General features: G+C 39.1%; 1 protein-coding gene across 1 annotated transcript in view; it reads left to right on the forward strand.

Moving 5' to 3' along the window:
• The window catches only part of LOC308367585 (NACHT, LRR and PYD domains-containing protein 3-like), a gene marked incomplete at its 3' end in the record, with an annotated part of 31,073 nt that overhangs the window by 5,769 nt on the left and 5,541 nt on the right, over positions 1-19,763 (forward strand). Inside the window, exons 2-5 of the mRNA XM_080841527.1 lie at positions 1,041-2,880; positions 12,109-12,279; positions 15,206-15,376; positions 19,444-19,617. Of these exons, the coding sequence (XP_080697653.1) occupies positions 1,041-2,880; positions 12,109-12,279; positions 15,206-15,376; positions 19,444-19,617 (2,356 nt within the window). The remainder of the gene's footprint in view (positions 1-1,040; positions 2,881-12,108; positions 12,280-15,205; positions 15,377-19,443; positions 19,618-19,763) is intronic.

Below are 19,763 nucleotides of genomic sequence, written 5' to 3' on the forward strand. Positions count from 1 at the left end.
TTACAAAAGGAGAAAGGGCTCAATGAGTCATTGTCATTCATATGGTGTGTGTCGATGATTGTGTTTTCAATTTTGCACTTCTGTGTGCTGTAAATGCTTGGTAGTGTGCAGCTAATGCTTAGTTGTGTGTACTAAATGAATGTATGTGTGTGTGTTTTGAAAATATGGCTGTGTGTACCAAATGAAAACACGAGTTCCATTTTGTGAACAGTTAAGAGATTTGATAGCAAAAGACTCATCTTGCAAAGGGAGTGTCAGGTTTAGCATTTTGTGTGTGAGGTTTTCAATTTTCTGTGTGCAGTTTTGAGAAAGACGTTACTGTTTTGAAAAACGGGTTTTAGCAACAGTGAAAAACTGTAAAAGAGATATAGATCAGCCTATACCAATATTTGTGCTGTGGTGTCTCATACACACTTCAGTGTGTGCACACAAATTGCGTGTTACTATGTATAAAAGTATTCCTATGATATAAAAATTAAGATTTTATGGTGTACATTTTATATATATATTTTAAATGTGTTAAACACATTCTTAAATACACAAAATATTGCATAGTTTTTGATTTGAACTAGTTGTATGTTGTTTTTGAATGTCCCTAATTTTGAATGAAATTAAACAGTACAATACATTTAAAAAACATTTTTTATGTCATATATAATTTGTATATATTATTATATATAGTATATATTTTTATTGTCAAACAATTACTTGATAATCATTAGACATGTTCAAATCAAAATACATCTAAATCAAATGTTGTTAAAGAGCATTATAGACATTTATATTAGGCCAGTGAATGATGACTGGTACGACAACAATTTGCGACATGCATTTAAAAAGAGAGGGTACCTGCTGTAGATTAACAAAGAGTAGCTCTATAGCGGATCAGTTAAGTGTAAGGAGCAACAGCAGTGAAAAGTGTTTTTGCCTGGAATGTTAATGATAAATTGGATAAAGCAATCACAAATGAAAACCAATATTATGATATATAGACATGATACTAACAGGTTACTCTGTTCATTTTTATCCATGATAAACAGCTGATGAAGTCCTGAGGAGAGTTATACAGAAGCATAAAGCCAGTCTGAAGAGGAAGTTTGAGAACATATCTGAAGGCATCATCAAACCAGGAGCTGAGACAAACCTCAATAAGATCTACACAGAACTGTACATCACAGTGGGAGAGAGTGAAGGGGTGAATAAGGAACATGAGGTTTGGCAGGTAGAGTCAGCATCCAGAGCACTCCGTACTACGGAAGACACACCAATCAACTGCAATGACATCTTCAAGCCCTTACCTGGACAGGAGAAGCACATCAGAACTGTAATGACCAAAGGGGTTGCTGGCATTGGAAAAACAGTTTCAGTGCAAAAGTTCATTCTTGATTGGATAGATGGGGTAGCCAATCAGAATGTAGACTTTATATTTCCCCTTCCTTTCCGTGAGCTGAATTTGGTCAGACGTGATCAGTATAGTCTTCACAAGCTTCTGCTTGACTTCCATCCTGAACTGATGGAGCTGAAGGATGGTGAAGAATACAAGGACTGTCAGGTTGTGTTCATCTTTGATGGTTTGGATGAGAGTCGATTACCTCTGAATTTCCATCAGAACATGACATCAGATCCTAAACACACATCATCAGTGGATGTTCTGATGACAAGCCTCATTCAAGGAACTCTGCTTCCCTCTGCACACATCTGGATAACCTCACGACCAGCAGCAGCCAGTCAAATTCCTGCTCAGTGCATCAATCAGGTGACAGAAGTACGAGGGTTCAATGACCCACAGAAGGAAGACTACTTCATGAAGAGAATACGTGATGAGAGAAAGGCCAGCAGAATCATCTCACACATCAAGGCATCTAGGAGTCTCTACATAATGTGCCACATTCCAGTCTTCTGTTGGATTGCAGCCACTGTACTTCAGCAGATGCTGGAGAAGACTAAAGGCATTCCAAAAACTCTGACTGAGATGTTCATACACTTCTTGCTCATCCAGACCAGAAGGAAGGATCAGAAGTATCAGAGTAGAACTCAGACAGATAGAGAGAAACTTCTAAAATCACAGAAAGAGATTGTACTGAAGCTTGGAGAACTGGCTTTCAAGAATCTAGAGAATGGCAATCTGATGTTTTATGAGGAAGATCTGAAAGAATGTGGAATTGATGTCAGTGAAGCCTCGGTGTACTCTGGTATGTGCACTGAGATCTTCAAGGAAGAATATGTGTTTCACCAGAGGAAGGTCTACTGCTTTGTGCATCTGAGCATCCAGGAGTTTATGGCAGCTGTGTTTGTGTTTCACTCTTATGTGACTGAGAACCTTGAGACCCTGAAATCCCTCCTCAGTGAAGAACATGAACCCAGTCCATCTTTATTATTATCTTTTCAATCAGTGCTGGGCTTACAATCTCAAGACCATCTACATGTGTTACTTAAGAGTGCAGTGGATGAGGCTTTGAAGAGTAGGAATGGACACCTGGATCTTTTCCTTCGATTCCTTATGGGCATCTCTCTGGAGAGAAATCAGAGACTTCTGAAAGGTCTACTGAACCACAAACACAGCAGCTCAATGAGCATCAGTGAAACATGTAAATACATTAAGAAGCTCAACAGGGAAGATCTCTCTCCTGAACGATGCATCAATCTTTTCCATTGCTTATTTGAAATGAATGATCATTCCATGCACAAAGAAATAAAAAAATATCTGGAGTCACCAAAGAACATCAAACAGGAATTGTCTCCTGCTCACTGTTCAGCACTGGCCCACATTCTTCTGATGTCTGAGGAGGTGCTGGATGAGTTTGACCTGAAGAAATACAACACATCAGATGAGGGACGCAGGAGACTGCTCCCTGCTGTGAGATGCTACAGAAGGGCACGGTGAGTTTCTAATGGAGATGGATAAACGTATTTTTTGTATTGTTATTTGTGACAAAATGTGAACTTTAGTTGATTATGTCCCTTCCACTTCAGAACTGTGCATGACTGATTAATAGTTTTGATGCCACTGCTATCTACTGCTGACTTACAGTACGAAACGGCAGATGCGAGTCATGAGATAGGAAATAAATATTCAATTTTCACTGCAGCCCTTTGGTTGATGACTTGGCATGAATCAGGTAAAAGTCAAACCACACATCACCTCTAAAGAGTTTCAGACCTCTCTGGCAGCATCTGGGGTAAATGTACATGGGTCTACAATCAGACGAAAATTGAATAGACATGACATTCATGATCGGGTTGCTAGAAGGAAGCCTCTGCTCTCAAGAAAGAACAAAACTGCCCGTTTCAACTTTGCCCGAGAGCACTTGGATTAAACCAAAGGCCTTCTGGAAGTCCCTTCTTTAAACAGATGAGTCCGAGATAGAATTATTTTGTCACGATCAAAACCAACAATTTTCGTCTGATTGTAGACCCATGTACATTTACCCCAGATGCTGCCAGAGAGGTCCGAAACTCTTTAGAGGTGATGTGTGGTTTGACTTTTACCTGATTTATTCTTCTTCTGGTGCTTCTTGGTGATGGTCTTGATGGGCGTCCACTTCTAGGCAGAGATGCGGTCATGTTGAATGCCCTCCATTTCAAAATTATTTGTCTTGGATGGATGGATGGAGCTGGAATCTTTTGGAGATGGTCTTATAGCTTTCCCAAGACTGATGGGCTGTCAGTACCTTCTTCCTGATGTTCTCGGATATCTCGTTTCCTCTCGGCATTGTTGATCTGTGTGGGTACACCTTGGCACTACAGTAGTTTGGTTGGTTTCCTCTCTCTTTTAATCTTTTAATCTGTGTTGCCCAAACCTTTCCCTAAGGATGTCTCAGATGATCGGTTTGCTCAATTGACTAATTATTCACCCAAATAAGTTTCACTGAATCTGTTACCTGCTTGAATTTATCAATTCAGCTGGGGGTTCACTTACTTTTGAAATGGACTAATTCCATGTTTCATGTAGTTTTTCAGCTTCTCAAACAATTTCCTCTAAACAAGTACATGCAAATGATAAACATAAACCTGACATTTCATCTATGGAAAATTGGTGATAAAAAAATGAAAAATCATGGTAAAACAACAGAAAACGCTTAAGTGCTCAGGGTTCACATACTTTCAAGTGGCACTGTATGCCAATATGAAATCTACACCACCAGTGTGTAGTAGAATCCTTGTCTTAGTCTATCAGTTCTTAGAATTGTCTTGTGATCCTGTAGTTTCAGAGTTAGACTCTGTGTAGTTTGGTTATGGCTGTTCTTGCCTAGTCTTGTTCTTGTTAGTCATTCATACTGCTGATTGTGTTCGCCCTGTGTGTGACTATTCCCCTAGTCCCTGGCTGGATCCTCAAATAAACTCTGCTTCCCCTTGACTTGCCATGACAGTTTGTATATTAGTATGCCATTACTGTCATACAAAATGTAGCCGTGCATTTAGAAATCTAAAGGGAAAGGTCAGCCCCACCTCAACTGGAACATTTTCCTCCTTTTACCCCTCATTGAGAGGGAGGTGACATGTAGCTGTCTTACTATATGCCGGTTGGATCCTATCCCATCCAACATCCTTCAAGCCATATCACCTAACGTCTTACCAGCAATCACACATTCTTTACGGTGCCAGTGCTGTTAGTACATCATTTGCTGTTGATTTTCTCTGGCAAAATCTGTGTCTCTTTAACCCATTTCTGCCTAAAACGCCTGCTAAAAACGCCTGTTAAATCCTATGCTATTCTATGAGAAAGTACCTCATTTCCTGAGGGTTTTCTGAGAAAACGGTAAGAATTGTCAACGTCTACAAAAACCTTAATATCTAAGCCTCTGTAGCACTTAGAAACATGAAATAAGAAGCATTGTGAAGGTAAGAACTGCAGGTTTTATTAAAACCTGCTCCCTGAGCTCACAAACAACAATAACATTTGTAAAAAACTCTCAAACACACAAAAACAATATAAATCAATGATATAAAATACAATAAATACAATTTTCAAGTATGCAAACATTATGAGGGAGGGGAAGAGGGGGAGGGAGGGGGAAAGAGAAATGGGGAGGGAGGAGAGGAGAGGGATGGAGACATCCTGGGGTGGAGCTGGCCTCGCAGTTCACATGGAGCATGAAGCCATGGCGGGGTCAACGTTATCCTGGAGATGGAGGTATCTGTAAAAACGTATGGCAAAGCATTCAATCATTGTATTATTATGAGACCCACCCTCTCAGCTGGTGCTAAGACAATGGCCTACTAGACTGTCTATAGGGTATAGGGGTTATAGGTGTTCATATGCCAATTGTTCAGGTCTCTTTGAGGCACAGACAGGGAGTACACATTCAAGTTGGATACACAATAAAGCTACACTAACAGAATAGTATATTTCCAGTTCCATCAATGTTATTTATAGTATTTATATTTATTCATAATTGTATTACTATTCATTATGATGTATTATGCTATACAGTTCTCCACGTTATTTTTCTTATCTAAAATCTTTGGACAAAAACGTCTGCTAAATGTAAATGCTATTTATTCATTATGCCATTATTGTATCTATAACTAACATTATTGCATGTATATATTATCAACCATCATCACCATTAGTAATCGCTATAGCACCACTATCATTACTGCCCATTCCGTTTTCTAAGAGAAGAGAACTCGGAAGATCGCACAAGAAAACAAAACATAAATAATTACCTCCAGATCATTGCCGGTTGTCCAGTCCACCTGGAATCCCTACTCCACTCCTTCCGTGCCCACAAAATCCCACTCCTGTGCCGTATCTAATGGATCCTCTGACACAAAGTCATTATCCTTCTCCCTCTCAGACTCAAATCCTTCAAAATCTATGTCGAAATCACTGACATCGCTATCAAAATACTCCATGTTCACTGCTACTTCTTCACTGCTACTTCTCGCTAGCCAGCATGGTATCACTGAAAACAAACACAGAATATCGCGTGGCTATCTGATTGATTGACGTGATTTTCAGCCAACCAAAGTTCATTTTGGTGGTCATCTGATCTTTAGCAAAGCCTTAAGACCCATCCCATGTGTAATTTTAACCAACCAGAGTGAGTTATACGCTGCATTCGTCATGAAAACAGCACGTGTACAAAATGCTGCGCTACGCAGCAACCGGCAGGAAAGCCTATGCTGCGCTACGCAGCAACCGGCAGGAAAGCCTATGCTGCGCTACGCAGCATCCGGCGCCAATGGGTTAAAAGTGTTTTGTAACCTGTAAAATGTATTTAATTAACATTTATGTAACGTTTAATATGGTGCCTATTCTAAAACACATCTCACCAACAAAACTGGGCTATAGACAGGGTATGCTGTACCGTGGCCAGGAGTTGACTCAATCACTCATGTGCCAGCTTGTTGTGGAAAAAGAAAGGTGTGCTGAGAGCTTCTTTTTGGTTATGTATTTGGTTTGGTTTGGTTATTTATGTAACGTTTACTTATTTCCTGTCTGTGTCTCTTTACAAGTATTTATAAACCCCCCTCCCCCCCTTTTTCTTTCCTTCCTACTGTGAGGCGCATTGTGTTACCTTCGTGTATGAAATGTGCCGTACAAATAACGTTTGATTTGATTTGATGTGATCTGTCTGGAACATTTCCCTCTTCATTCAAAGTGGCTCGGGTAACACCACTGCTCAAAAAGGCGTCTCTCGATCCCATTCATGTGGAAAACTATCGGCCGTTCTCACTCCTCACGCTCCTATTGAAAACTATTGAGAGGGGAGCTTCCACACAGGTCACAGAGTTCCTGTCAAGGAACCATCTCCTGGATCCAAACCCATTTGGTTCAAAAGCGGTCAAAAGCGGTCACTCAACTGAAACAACCCTGAAGTCTGTGACAGAGGCCGTAAAAGCAGCTAGAGTAGCACCTTCTGTCTATACTGTCAAGTATGGGCATTTCGGGTAGGGCACACTCCTGGTTCGAATCTTACCTCAGTGGGCGCTCGTTTAACGTGTCATGGCAAGGTCAGCTGTCTGTACTTAACCAGAGGGGTGCCCCAAGGCTCGCTGTTAGGACCACTTCTCTTTGCCATCTACACCACCTTGTTCGGCCGGAACATCCCCTCGCATGGTTTTTCATATCACTGCAATGCATATGATACCGAAGTTTCTAATGGAGATGGATTAATTTATTTTTTCATTGTTATTATTGACAAAATGTGAACTTGTGTTGCTAAGATTGTTTTCAACAGATCTGTGTATGACTGATTCATAGTTTTGATGTCACTGCTATCTACGGCTGATGTACAGTATGAAACATGTAAAGATACCATCAGATGCATAAATGTGTCAGAGTCATGAGATAGGAGACAAATATTCCATTTTTACTGCAGCACTTTGGTTGATAACTTGGAATAAAATTACACTTTACATTATTACATTGTCACTTACAGTTTTACTTTTAAGGGCCGGTTAAATCTGCCCCCTGATAACAGGTTTTCACATATATATTGGTTAAGTGTCTAGATTGATGTGGATTACTTGGATTGATCTACTAATCTCGTTCTGTCCAGTGAGACCTACTGTAAAAAAGTATGTAGGTGTAACTATCTGGTGAAGTGTGTCTATGTGATAAATGGTGTTATACCATGGTAATTATCAGGGTAGGAAACATAACAAGTGTCAGACAGTTCATACAAGGAAACAATTGCATGACAAGTGAGTACAGAGACAGATCATTTTTTTGGTTGAACAGATACAGATACAGATAATGACGTATCTGTACACCTCTAGTGTGTATAGTGTGCACATTAACTGAGTACTAGCATGATAGGGGTTGACCCCATTTGTGTATTAGTATGCCATTACTTTCATGTCAAATGTAAAAGTGCATTTAGAATTCGAAGGGAAAACTCAACAGCACTTCAATTGGAAATTGTAGTTGCTTCCACCCCTTCCATTGATTTATTTGTACACTTTGTCAACAACATCAGCTATTTATAATTTCAAAGTAATGTTTTGTTTTTCATCATTATGTAACCCTAATTATGACTTATACTGCTATATAAGTGTAGTGACAATCTGACTTCGCTTATGTGGCAGATTTAACCAGTATCCCTTTACATTTTTCCATCACATGAGATTATAATTCCATTTCTACCTGTTTATTCCTTGTTTATCATCCCTCTTTAAGTTTCCATTGTTTTCCCCCATACCTTCAACTCCTCAAATGGAGGATGATAGATTCATGGGAAATTATGCATTTTAAGTTTAGTCAGGACCACTCTCATCTTTGCACAGCAAAAGGAAGCTCACCATTTAGTAGAACGTGATTCTCCCAGAGTGAGCAGAGGTATTGGAAATGAATGCCTCCACGCTTTCATTATATTCATTCATCAGGTCACCTTAAGAAAGTTATTTTATTTAAGAGTAATATTTTGTTATGTGATTTTGCAGACTTGCTGAATGCACACTCACATATAAGTCGTGTGGACTTGTGGCTGCTGTTCTACAGTCACCAAACTTCCTGACAGAACTGGACCTGAGTGACAATGACCTGGGAGATTCTGGAATTCAGCTTCTCTCTAACGGACTTTCAAGTCCTCACTGCCAACTACAGACATTAAGGTTGGTGTTGTACATGTCTGTATTGTCATGCATTTCCTGATTAGTTATGTAGCCCTAAACTATTATTTATACTGTTACATAAGCAAAGTGATAAACTGACATCGCTAATATGGCAGATTTTAACAGTATCTCTTTTTGCCTGCTTTCCTTCGTAAAAGATTCTAACTAAATTTCCACCTGCTAATTTTGTGTCTCGCAACCCTCTTAGAGCAAGTGCTATTTTTCCCATCCTTTCAACCCCTCAGATGGTGGATGATAGATGTATGGGAAATTATGTTTTTTTAAGTTAAGATGAAATTACATTTAAAAAAACATAATAAAATATTTGATTTGAAAAATATGGGTGAATTTCTTTTTTTTAAATGCTACAGTTGGTACACGGGAAAAAAGGAGTCTAATATGATTGGATGTTGATCACAGTTATCAACAACCTTTCACCAGAATTGTGGACCCTTCTTTTCATTTTGAGTAAGGATAGGGAATGAATGGGTTTGTTAATACGGTCATATATTTAGGATATTGTAACTAATCAGAAGTTATTGTAAAATAGCTTGTAGCCTACAGTACGCTACATATTAGTAAAATTCCTTGTAGACTTTGATGCAATGCTGAGTGAATCCTGGAGAGAGACTAGTGTCAAGCAATGTAATTCATACTACAGGCTAAATAGTTTGGATTGAATGTTGTTTATTTTTTGGATGACTAATCTCTCTTTGTGTGTGTGTATGTGTGCGTTTGTGTGTGTGTGTGTGTGCGTGTGCGTGTGCGTGTGCGTGTGCGTGTGCGTGTGCGTGTGCGTGTGTGTGTTTGTGTGTGTGTGTGTGTATTTTTCTCTCAGGCTCTCTAATTGTCGGATCTCAAATGAAGGTTATGTTTGTCTGGCTCTCACACTGATGTTAAACCCCTCCTGTTTGAAAGAACTGGATGTCAGCAACAATAATCCTGGAGATTCAGCACAGAAGCTGTTGACTGCTACACTGAAGGATCCTCACCGTAAAGTTGAAGCACTTCAGTATGTACTCCATCAATACAGACCCCTCTATTCCTGGTTTTACATCTGAAGTTTTCTTTTTTTATTTCGTTTAACTGAGAAAGTTGTATTCACATCAGAGATTACAGAATAAATTACATTAATTGCGCTAGCTGTTATGTTCTCCAGACTTAATAGTGAGTTTGGTTGGCAGATACTGAAAAGAAAACAACACTAATTATATATATTTTTTATCTGAAGAGGGGAGATCCAGGAATAAATATATATTTGTAACTGTGGCGTTGTTTAACAATGATATGACCTGTTGCTGTTGATACTCTCTGCAGTAATATTTAGTCCTCACTACAAAATGCAGATTTTAAGGTTCCATTTAGACTCAACATAGTCTGTTATCATAAAGTTACTCATTTAGAGAAAAAGAGAAGGGGAATGCTTTCTTGGGACAGAAGCAAATCTTACATCGGCTCATGAAACTTAAGAGAGAGATGTAGAGTGTGAGAATATATAATTCATATTAAATTATGTGGCAATAATGGTATCAATTTGATGAAACTTCAGGTATAAATCATGCACTGTCCCGTTCTCAGATACAGAGACAGATACTGTTGTTGGTTACACAGATAAAGATAAAGATACAGATAATGATGTATTTGTACATCTCTAGTGTGTAGGTATAGTGTCCACATGAATAAACTGCATAGTGGCATGAAAGGGGTTGAAGCTCTTCATTTAACAGTATGTATATTATTAATGGAATGTCATTTTTTCATTTCAGAGTAAGATTTTCACTTTTTACGTTATACTGTTTTACAGACTTGCTGAATGCACACTCACATGTCAGTCCTGTGGACTTGTGGCAACTGTTCTACAGTCACCAAACTTCCTGACAGAGATGGACCTGCGTAACAATAACCTTGAAGACTATGGAATTCAGCTTCTCGCTAACGGACTGTCCAGTCCCCACTGCATTCTGCAGACATTAAGGTTGGTGTTATACATGTCTTTATTGTCATGCATTTTCGGATTAGTTATGTAGCCCTAATTATGATTTATACTGCTATATAAGTGTAGTGACAATCTGACTTCGCTAATGTGGCAGATTTAACCAGTATCCCTTTTAATTTTTCCCTTACATGAGATTATAATTACATTTCCACCTGTTGATTCCTTGTTCATCATTCCTCTTTAAGTTTCCATTGTTTTCCCCCATAGCTTCAACTCCTCAAATGGAGGATGAAAGGTGTATGGGAAACTATGCATTTTATGTTTAGTCAGGACCACTCTCATCTTCAGGGGCGGCCCTAGCACATTAGGCGCTCTAGGCGAGCTTCACTACTGGCGCCCCCCCCCCCCCCCCCCCCCCCCCCCCCCCCCCCATTGCAACTTTCAAACGCTATTTTGCCTTGTAAGACTGCAATAATTTCACATAAACACAACGATCGCAGCAAATAGACTGTGTTACCGTCACACACCTGTATAAACTCAGTCCCAACACAGAACAACGACATGCAATAAGAACAGTAAGGAACAGGTACATCGTTAGTGCATTATCACACATAGAAAAGTATATGCGCCCGCCGCACGGCATTATGGGGCGGCATGTTACAGTCAGTATTATCATTATTTGTTAAATTTAGCTTTGTGGCGAAATGTATTTCCTCGCTTCAATGTCGTTTAAAGAATACGTTACTTTGCGCATAGGCCTATGTGATATTGTTGGAAGAAGTTTGATTTGTAATTAGTTGCAACAGACGAGGACCTGTCGAGCGGCTGTTCCCATAAATCCATGTACATGTTCTCATTCACAATAATGTTTGATAACCCCCTGAAGAAGTTGTATTAATGTTTTCCCACGTGTAGTTTATCTGCTCATTATACACCGTTTCTCCAAAATCAGTTTGATCTCTGAAATACTGTGTTCATTAGTGTTTTCATGATAACATATTGTAGCAACCCTTAATGTGTATTGTACATCATAAGTGGAGTTTCCTGCACCTTGCGGGGTTGTAATATCATTACTTTCACCTGTCTTTCCGACGGTAAAGAGATATATCGATGAGTTCTGTGATCCGGACCGTCTAGTCATGCACGCCGTTGAGGTTAAGCCTCTTCAGAGGATACACACACAGTTGCACCAAATGTCTCGCTATGCTAGCATGATCTAACAACACCAATGAAGAACATAGCCCTCCGTTTTCGAGTTTTGGTTCATTTTACCCTAAAGTTAGATTTATTTTTTTATGTCAAAATATTGGTTGGAGATATAGAAGGAGCGCCAACGTATGCGTCCGGGGAAAAAAAATAAAAATGTGTTTTTTTTTTCTTTTTCGGGCGCATTATTTGGCGCTCCCCCTCTAGATGGCGCTCTAGGCGGCCGCCTAACCCGCCTGTAGGAAAGGCCGCCCCTGCTCATCTTGGCACAGTAAAAGGCAGCTCACAGTTTAGTAGGAAATGATTGACTCCACCATTTCATTATATTAATTCATCAGGTTACATTCAGAAAGGCATTGCTTCATTTTCATTTCAGAGTATTTTTTTGTTATGCTCTTTTGCAGACTTGCTGAATGCACACTCACAGATAAGTCCTGTGGAATTGTGGCTACTATTCTACAGTCACCAAACTCCGTGACAGAACTGGACCTGAGCTACAATAAGCTAGGAGATTCTGGAATTCAACTTCTCTCTAACGGACTGTCTAGTCCTCACTGCCAACTACAGACATTAAGGTTGGTCTTATACTGTATACGTCTTTATAGTCGTGCATGTCCTGATACCGTTTTTCATCCCTAACTATGATTTATATTGTTATGTTAGCAAAGTGATGAACTGACTTTGCTAATATGGCAGATTTTAACAGTATCTCTTTGTGTCCCATATTTTTTAAATCAAATTTTGTATGATGTTTTTTAAATGTAATTTTATCTCAACTTAAAATACATAATTTCCCATACATCTATTATCCATCATTTGATAAGTTGAAGGGATGGGGGAAACAGTAAAATAGCTTGTAGCCTACATTATGCTACATACAAGTACAATTCCTTATAGACTTTGATGCAATGCTGAGTCAATCCTGGAGACAGACTAGTGTCAATGCAATGAAATTCATATTACAGGCTAAATAGTTAGGATTGAATGTTGTTTATTTTTTGGATGACTAATTTGTGTGTGTGTGTGTGTGTGTGTGTGTGTGTGTGTGTGTGTGTGTGTGTGTGTGTGTGTGTGTGTGTGTGTGTGTGTGTGTGTGTGTTTTTCTCTCAGGCTCTCTAATTGTCGCATCTCAAATGAAGGTTATGTTTTTCTGGCTCTAACACTGATGTTAAACCCCTCCTGTGTGAAAGAACTGGATGTCAGCAACAATAATTCTGGAGATTCAGCACAGAAGCTGTTGTCTGCTACACTGAAGGATCCTCACCGTAAAGTTGAAGCACTTCAGTATGTACTCCATCAATACAGAAATCTCTATTCCTGGTTTTACATCTGAGGTTTCTTTTTTCTTTCATTTAACTGAGAAAGTTGTATTCACATCAGAGAGTACAGAATAAATTACATTCATTACGCTAGCTGTTATGTTCTCCAGACTTAATAGTAAGTTTGGTTGGCAGATACTGAAAAGAAAACAACACTAATTATCATTAATTTTTTATCTGAAGAGGGGAGATCCAGGAATAAATATACATTTGTAACTCTGGCGTTGTTAAACAATGATATGACCTGTTGCTGTTGCTACTCTCTGCAGTAATATTTAGTCCTCAATAAAAAATGCAGATGTTAAGATTCCCTTTAGAATCAACATAGTCTGTTATCATAAAGGTAATCATTTAGAGAAAAAGAGAAGGGGAATGCTTTCTTGGGACAGAAACAAATCGTACATCGGCTCATGAAACTTAGGGCCTGATTTACTGGCAGGATTGCGCCCATCTCTGGCGTAAAATAACGGTCGTAAACATAAAACGGTATTTACTAAGGGGGCGCATTTGAGTAGGGCCACATATTAACGCTTTGAGGGTGTGTACCTGCAAACAGGTGGGATGGCACAAAAACGTGGGTGGTAACCAGGGCGTGAAGCGCTATTTAATTGGAGGAGTGCGCCTAATGATGTATTGCGTGGTATTTACTAAAACTGCCTGTCGAGCGCACGTCTCTGATTTGCGGGCTAATTCTCCGCCTCATAAAAGCACGTCTTAACCAGGAAGCGCATTTCCATTCAGTATGAAAACGTTGATATGGCAGCAGTTATAAGAGCAAGGCGAAGAAAGAAGACAGAGACAGCGCACAGAAATATTTTTTTAATCTCGTATAACACATTTTCAGTTAAACGAACCATAAATCATTAGACGGTACAGGTTAACCAGCCACGCAATACTTCAATTACTGGACCAGATCAGAGACGACATCGAACCCTCCACCCGGCGATCACATTCCATTCCATCAGTTGTTAAACTCAGGACAACATTACAAATATTGGCATCGGATCATTTCAAACAGTTATAGCATCAGCAGTTGGTATATCTCAGCCTTCACTCAGCCAAATATTCACCCAGGTGCTCGCGCATTGCAACGGCGCACCGGTCAATATACATTTCCCCACTACGATAGCTGAAATTAAACTTTCCGAACGTAATTGGAGCCATGTATCGCACCCATATGCTAACAGTCCCACCTTAAATCCACAAACACGTTTACCGAAACAGAAAGCACACATATTCAATGAATGTCCAGGTCCTATGTGATGCCAACATGACCATTACTTACGTGGTAGTGGTCTGTTCATGACAGTTGTATCTTCCGGAATAGTGCCATCTATCCATGATTGAGCAACGGTGATTTTGGAGAGGCCTAGCTACTTGGTAAATGTATTTGTTTCAGTGGGGATATATTGTAGTGAACCCATGTCCCTTGTAGAACGTATTAATCTCACCATGTACACATCTATATTGTTATAATAGACAGTTTATGCATTAATGCCACCAATAGCATATTATTTATAATGGTGTTCTTTTAAACATCTCGCTGTAGGTTATGGCGGGCAAAACAACAGCGCGTATCTGGCTTGATAAATATCACGGAAAATGCGGGGAAACACCGTGCGTTAATGTGCGCTTGACAAAGGCGCAGATTAAGCTGCGGTCGCAAATCAATGTTAGTAAATCAGGCCCTTTAAACGGCGTAGTAAGCACAGATTGCCCAGCCCGGATCTGGTTCGATAAATAGCACGGAAAATGCGCAAAAAAAACGTGCGTTAATGTGCGACCGCAGATTAAGCAGCGGTCGCAATCTAAGTAAATCAGGCCCTTAATGTTGTTGATAATAAAAGTTAAGAGAGAGTTGTAAAGTACAGTGTGAGAATATATATTTCATAATAAATGGTGTGGTAATAATGGTATCAATTTGATGAAACTTCCGGTGTAAATCATGCACTGTCCCGGTCTCAGATACAGAGACAGATAGTGTTGTTGGTTGAACAGATAAAGATAAAGATACAGACAATGATGTCTTTGTACATCTCTATTGTGTAGGTATAGTGTCCACATGAATTAACTGCATAGTGGCATGAAAGGGGTTGAAGCTTTTTATATAATAGTATGTATATTATTAATGGCATGTCATTTTTCATTTCAGAGTAAGATTTTGACTTTTTTTGTTTTACAGACTTGCTGAATTCACTCTCACAGATAAGTCCTGTGGAATTGTGGCTACTGTTCTACAGTCACCAAACTCTCTGACAGAACTGGACCTGTGTAACAATGACCTGGGAGACTCTGGAATGCAGCTTCTCTGTAACGGACTGTCCAGTCCCCACTGCAATCTGCAGACATTAAGGTTGTTGTTATACATGTCTTTATTGTCATGCATTTCCGGATTAGTTATGTAGCCCTAAGTATGATTTATACTGTTATATAAGTGCAGTGACAATCTGACTTCGCTAATGTGGCAGATTTAACCAGTATCCCTTTTATTTTATTTTCTTCACATGAGATTATAACTACATTTCAACCTGTTAATTCCTTGATTTATCATCCCTCTTGAAGTTTATATTGTTTTCCCCCATCCCTCCTACTCCTCAAATGGAGGATGATACATTTATTGGAAATTATGCATTTTATGTTTAGTCAGGACCACTCTCATCTTGGCACAGTAAAAGGCAGCTCACCATTTAGTAGAATTTGCTTCTCCCAGAGTGAGCAGAGGAATTAGAAATGATTGACTCCACCCTTTCATTATATTAATTCATCAGGTTGCATTCAGAAAGGCATTGCTTAATTTTAATTTCAGAGTAATATTTTGTTATGCTATTCTGCAGACTTGCTGAATGCACACTCACAGATAAGTCCTGTGGAATTGTGGCTACTGTTCTACAGTCACCAAACTCCCTGACAGAACTGGACCTGAGCTACAATAAGCTAGGAGATTCTGGAATTCAGATTATCTCTAACGGACTGTCTAGTCCTCACTGCCAACTACAGACATTAACGTTGGTCTTATACTGTATATGTCTTTATAGTCGTGCATTTCCTGATAAGTTTTTTCATCCCTAACTATGATTTATATTGTTATGTTAGCAAAGTGATGAACTGACTCTGCTAATATGGCAGATTTTAACAGTATCTCTTTGTGTCCCATATTTTTTAAATCAAATTTTGTATGATGTTTTTTAAATGTAATTTTATCTCAACTTAAAATACATAATTTCCCATACATCTATTATCCATCATTTGATAAGTTGAAGGGATGGGGGAAACAGTAAAATAGCTTGTAGCCTACATTATGCTACATACAAGTACAATTCCTTATAGACTTTGATGCAATGCTGAGTCAATCCTAGAGACAGACTAGTGTCAATGCAATGCAATTCATATTACAGGCTAAATAGTTTGGATTGAATGTTGTTTATTTTTCGGATGACTAATCTGTGTGTGTGTGTGTGTGTGTGTGTGTGTGTGTGTGTGTGTGTGTGTGTGTGTGTGTGTGTGTGTGTGTGTGTGTGTGTGTGTGTGTGTGTGGTGTGTGTGTGTGTGTGTGTGTGTGTGTATTTTTCTCTCAGGCTCTCTAATTGTCGCATCTCAAATGAAGGTTATGTTTTTCTGGCTCTAACACTGATGTTAAACCCCTCCTGTGTGAAAGAACTGGATGTCAGCAACAATAATTCTGGAGATTCAGCACAGAAGCTGTTGTCTGCTACACTGAAGGATCCTCACCGTAAAGTTGAAGCACTTCAGTATGTAGTCCATCAATACAGAACCCTCTATTCCTGGTTTTACATCTGAGGTTTTTTTTTTCTTTCGTTTAACTGAGAAAGTTGTATTCACATCAGAGAGTACAGAATAAATTACATTAATTACGCTAGCTGTTATGTTCTCCAGACTTAATAGTGAGTTTGGTTGGCAAATACTGAAAAGAAAACAACACTAATTATCTTTTTTTTCTGAAGAGGGGAGATTCAGGAATAAATATACATTTATAACTGTGGTGTTGTTTATCAATGATATGACCTGTTGCTGTTTATACTCTCTGCAGTAATATTTAGTCCTCACTACAAAATGGAGATTTTAAGGTTCCCTTTAGACTCAACATAGTCTGTTACAGTGCCCTCCACAATTATTGGCACCCTTAGTGAATGTGACCAAAACAGGCTTTGAAAAAATATATCTTTGCTGTGATAGAAATACATTTTATACTATATATTGGAAGACACAGTCATGGATTTGTCAGTCATGATCCAGTTTAATCTTGAAACAATGGCGGCCTGCCATTGTGAGACAGAGCTTGAGGTCCACTCCCCCAGATCTTCGCCTCAAGATTATCTAACTACTCCTTAAAAGACAGGCTGTTATATACATAATGTTAAGGGGTGTAGACTTGGAGCTGTTATCTTGGTAAAGGGAGGCTGCTCAAACATTAAATTAAGGGGTGCCAATAATTGTGGCTCACCTGTTTAGGAGAATAATATTTATTTAATGAAAAAAAAAGTTTTCTTTCAATAATTTTATTTCAATGAAAAGGTAAGATTTTTGTAAATATTTTGAGTGAAAGACCAAGAGGATTAACAGCAAACAAATATTTTTTTATAGCCTGTTTTGGGCACATTCACTAAGGGTGCCAATAATTGCGGAGGGCACTGTATCATAAAGTTACTGATTTAGAGAAAAAGAGAAGGGGAATGCTTTCTTGGGACAAAAAAAAAATCTTACATCGGCTCATGCAACTTAAGAGAGAGATGTACAGTGTGAGGATATATATTTCATATTAAATTATGTGGCAATAATGGTATCAATTTGATGAAACTTACGGTATAAATCATGCACTGTCCCGTTCTCAGATAGTGTTGTTGGTTGAACAGATTAAGATAAAGATACAGACAATGATGTCTTTGTACATCTCTAGTGTATAGGTATAGTGTCCACATGAATGAGCTGCATAGTGGCATGAAAGGGGTTGAAGCTTTTTATATAACAGTATGTTTATTATTAATGGCATGTCATTTTTCATTTCAGAGTAAGATTTTGACTTTTGTTGTTTTACAGACTTGCTGAATGCACACTCACAGATAAGTCCTGTGGAATTGTGGCTACTGTTCTACAGTCACCAAACTCCCTGACAGAGCTGGACCTGTGTAACAATGACCTGGGAGACTATGGAATTCAACTTCTCTCTAACGGACTGTCTAGTCCCAACTGCAAACTGCAGATATTAAGGTTGGTGTTATACATGTCTTTATTGTCCTTAAGTTTTCATGATCAGTAATATAGATCTTTACTATGGTTTATACTATTATTTTGAGCATGCTTTCGGTGCAGACGCAAGTGGCAGCCTTTTCAAGTAGCTCTGTTGTTGCGTGTCTTTTTAGCGTTTGTCCTGTTTACACTTTGCTTTTCAAAGGCACTGTGTAGATACACATATTAATCAACTGCAACAGGGCAGTCAGAACTTTGTTTAAACGATGGATCAGCTGATCGGTCGAGGAATCATGCTGGCAAAGTTTACCCCATACCGGAAGAGCTGGTGAGACCTTACCGTAGAACAAGAGCAGGTGCGTTGGTGAAGCCTAGGCACCTGGAGAAGCGGTGGAGGTTCAAATCAGCTATGCCTTCGTGTGTGATGGGGAATGTAAACTTGCTGGCCAACAAGACAGATGAATTGGCAGCATTGGAGATATTGACGGCATTGACGATAACGCCAAACCGGTTTGGGGAGTCTTATCCAAGCCGCCATTGACAAAAAGAACTGGGGATCTTCAGTGGAGGATCCTACATGGGGCTATTGCGGTTAATTAGTGACAATTGTCAATTCTGTGATGGGAGAGAGAATATCTACCACTGCTTCATGAACTGTATCGGGCTTTCCCCTTTATTTTGTATACTAAGCCTCCTGTTGTTTTCAAGGGGAACAATGTTCACGAAGCAAGGTTCGATACTTGGGTTCTCATACAATCAGAGGCAGAGGTCAAAGTGTGAACCTCTTATTTGTATTATTGAACAGGCCAAACTAGCCATCTCCATTAGCCGCAGAAACAAGGTGATGTACAATACAGGAGATGACCTAAAAGCAGTTTTCAAGAATTTAGTTAAATCGAGAATTAACATTTTTTTTTTTATTTCTATTAGGCCATGAGTGCAATTGATATCTTCAAAGATAAATGGTATTGTGATGGTGGGCTTTGCGTGGTGAACGAGGACAAAGTTTTCTTTGCTCCTTTTTTGAACTCTGACTTGTGTTTTTGTTTTTTTGTGCTCGTGCTGCTTTCTTTACTTGTGTGTGTGTGTGTGTGTGTGTATGGGGGGTGGTGGTGGTGAAATAATCTGTCTGTGGTACCTTGTAACTGTTGTACAATAAGAAAGTTTGTTCAAAATAAAAACATCTCTCTCTCTCTCTCTTTCTCTCTCTCTCAGGCTCTCTGATTGTCTCATCTCAGAGAAGGGTTGTATTTGTCTGGCTTCAGCTCTTTCTTCAAACCCCTCCCACCTAAAAGAGCTCGATCTGAGCTACAATTATCCCGATGAAACAGGACTGAAGCTGTTATCTGTTAGACTGAATGATCCTGTCTGTAAACTGGAGAAGCTTAAGTAAGTGTAGAAAGAAATCCCACTGTTGCACTTTTCTGCATTATTCATGTGAGATCAAATCAGTTTCTTCATACCTAGGGTAGTGATGTATTTTCAAAGATTTAAATAGCTTCTTTATCAACTTAGATGTAGGTCACTTCTTTGAT

This window comes from Sprattus sprattus, assembly GCF_963457725.1.
Source record: "Sprattus sprattus genome assembly, chromosome: 1".
NCBI lineage: Eukaryota > Metazoa > Chordata > Actinopteri > Clupeiformes > Clupeidae > Sprattus > Sprattus sprattus.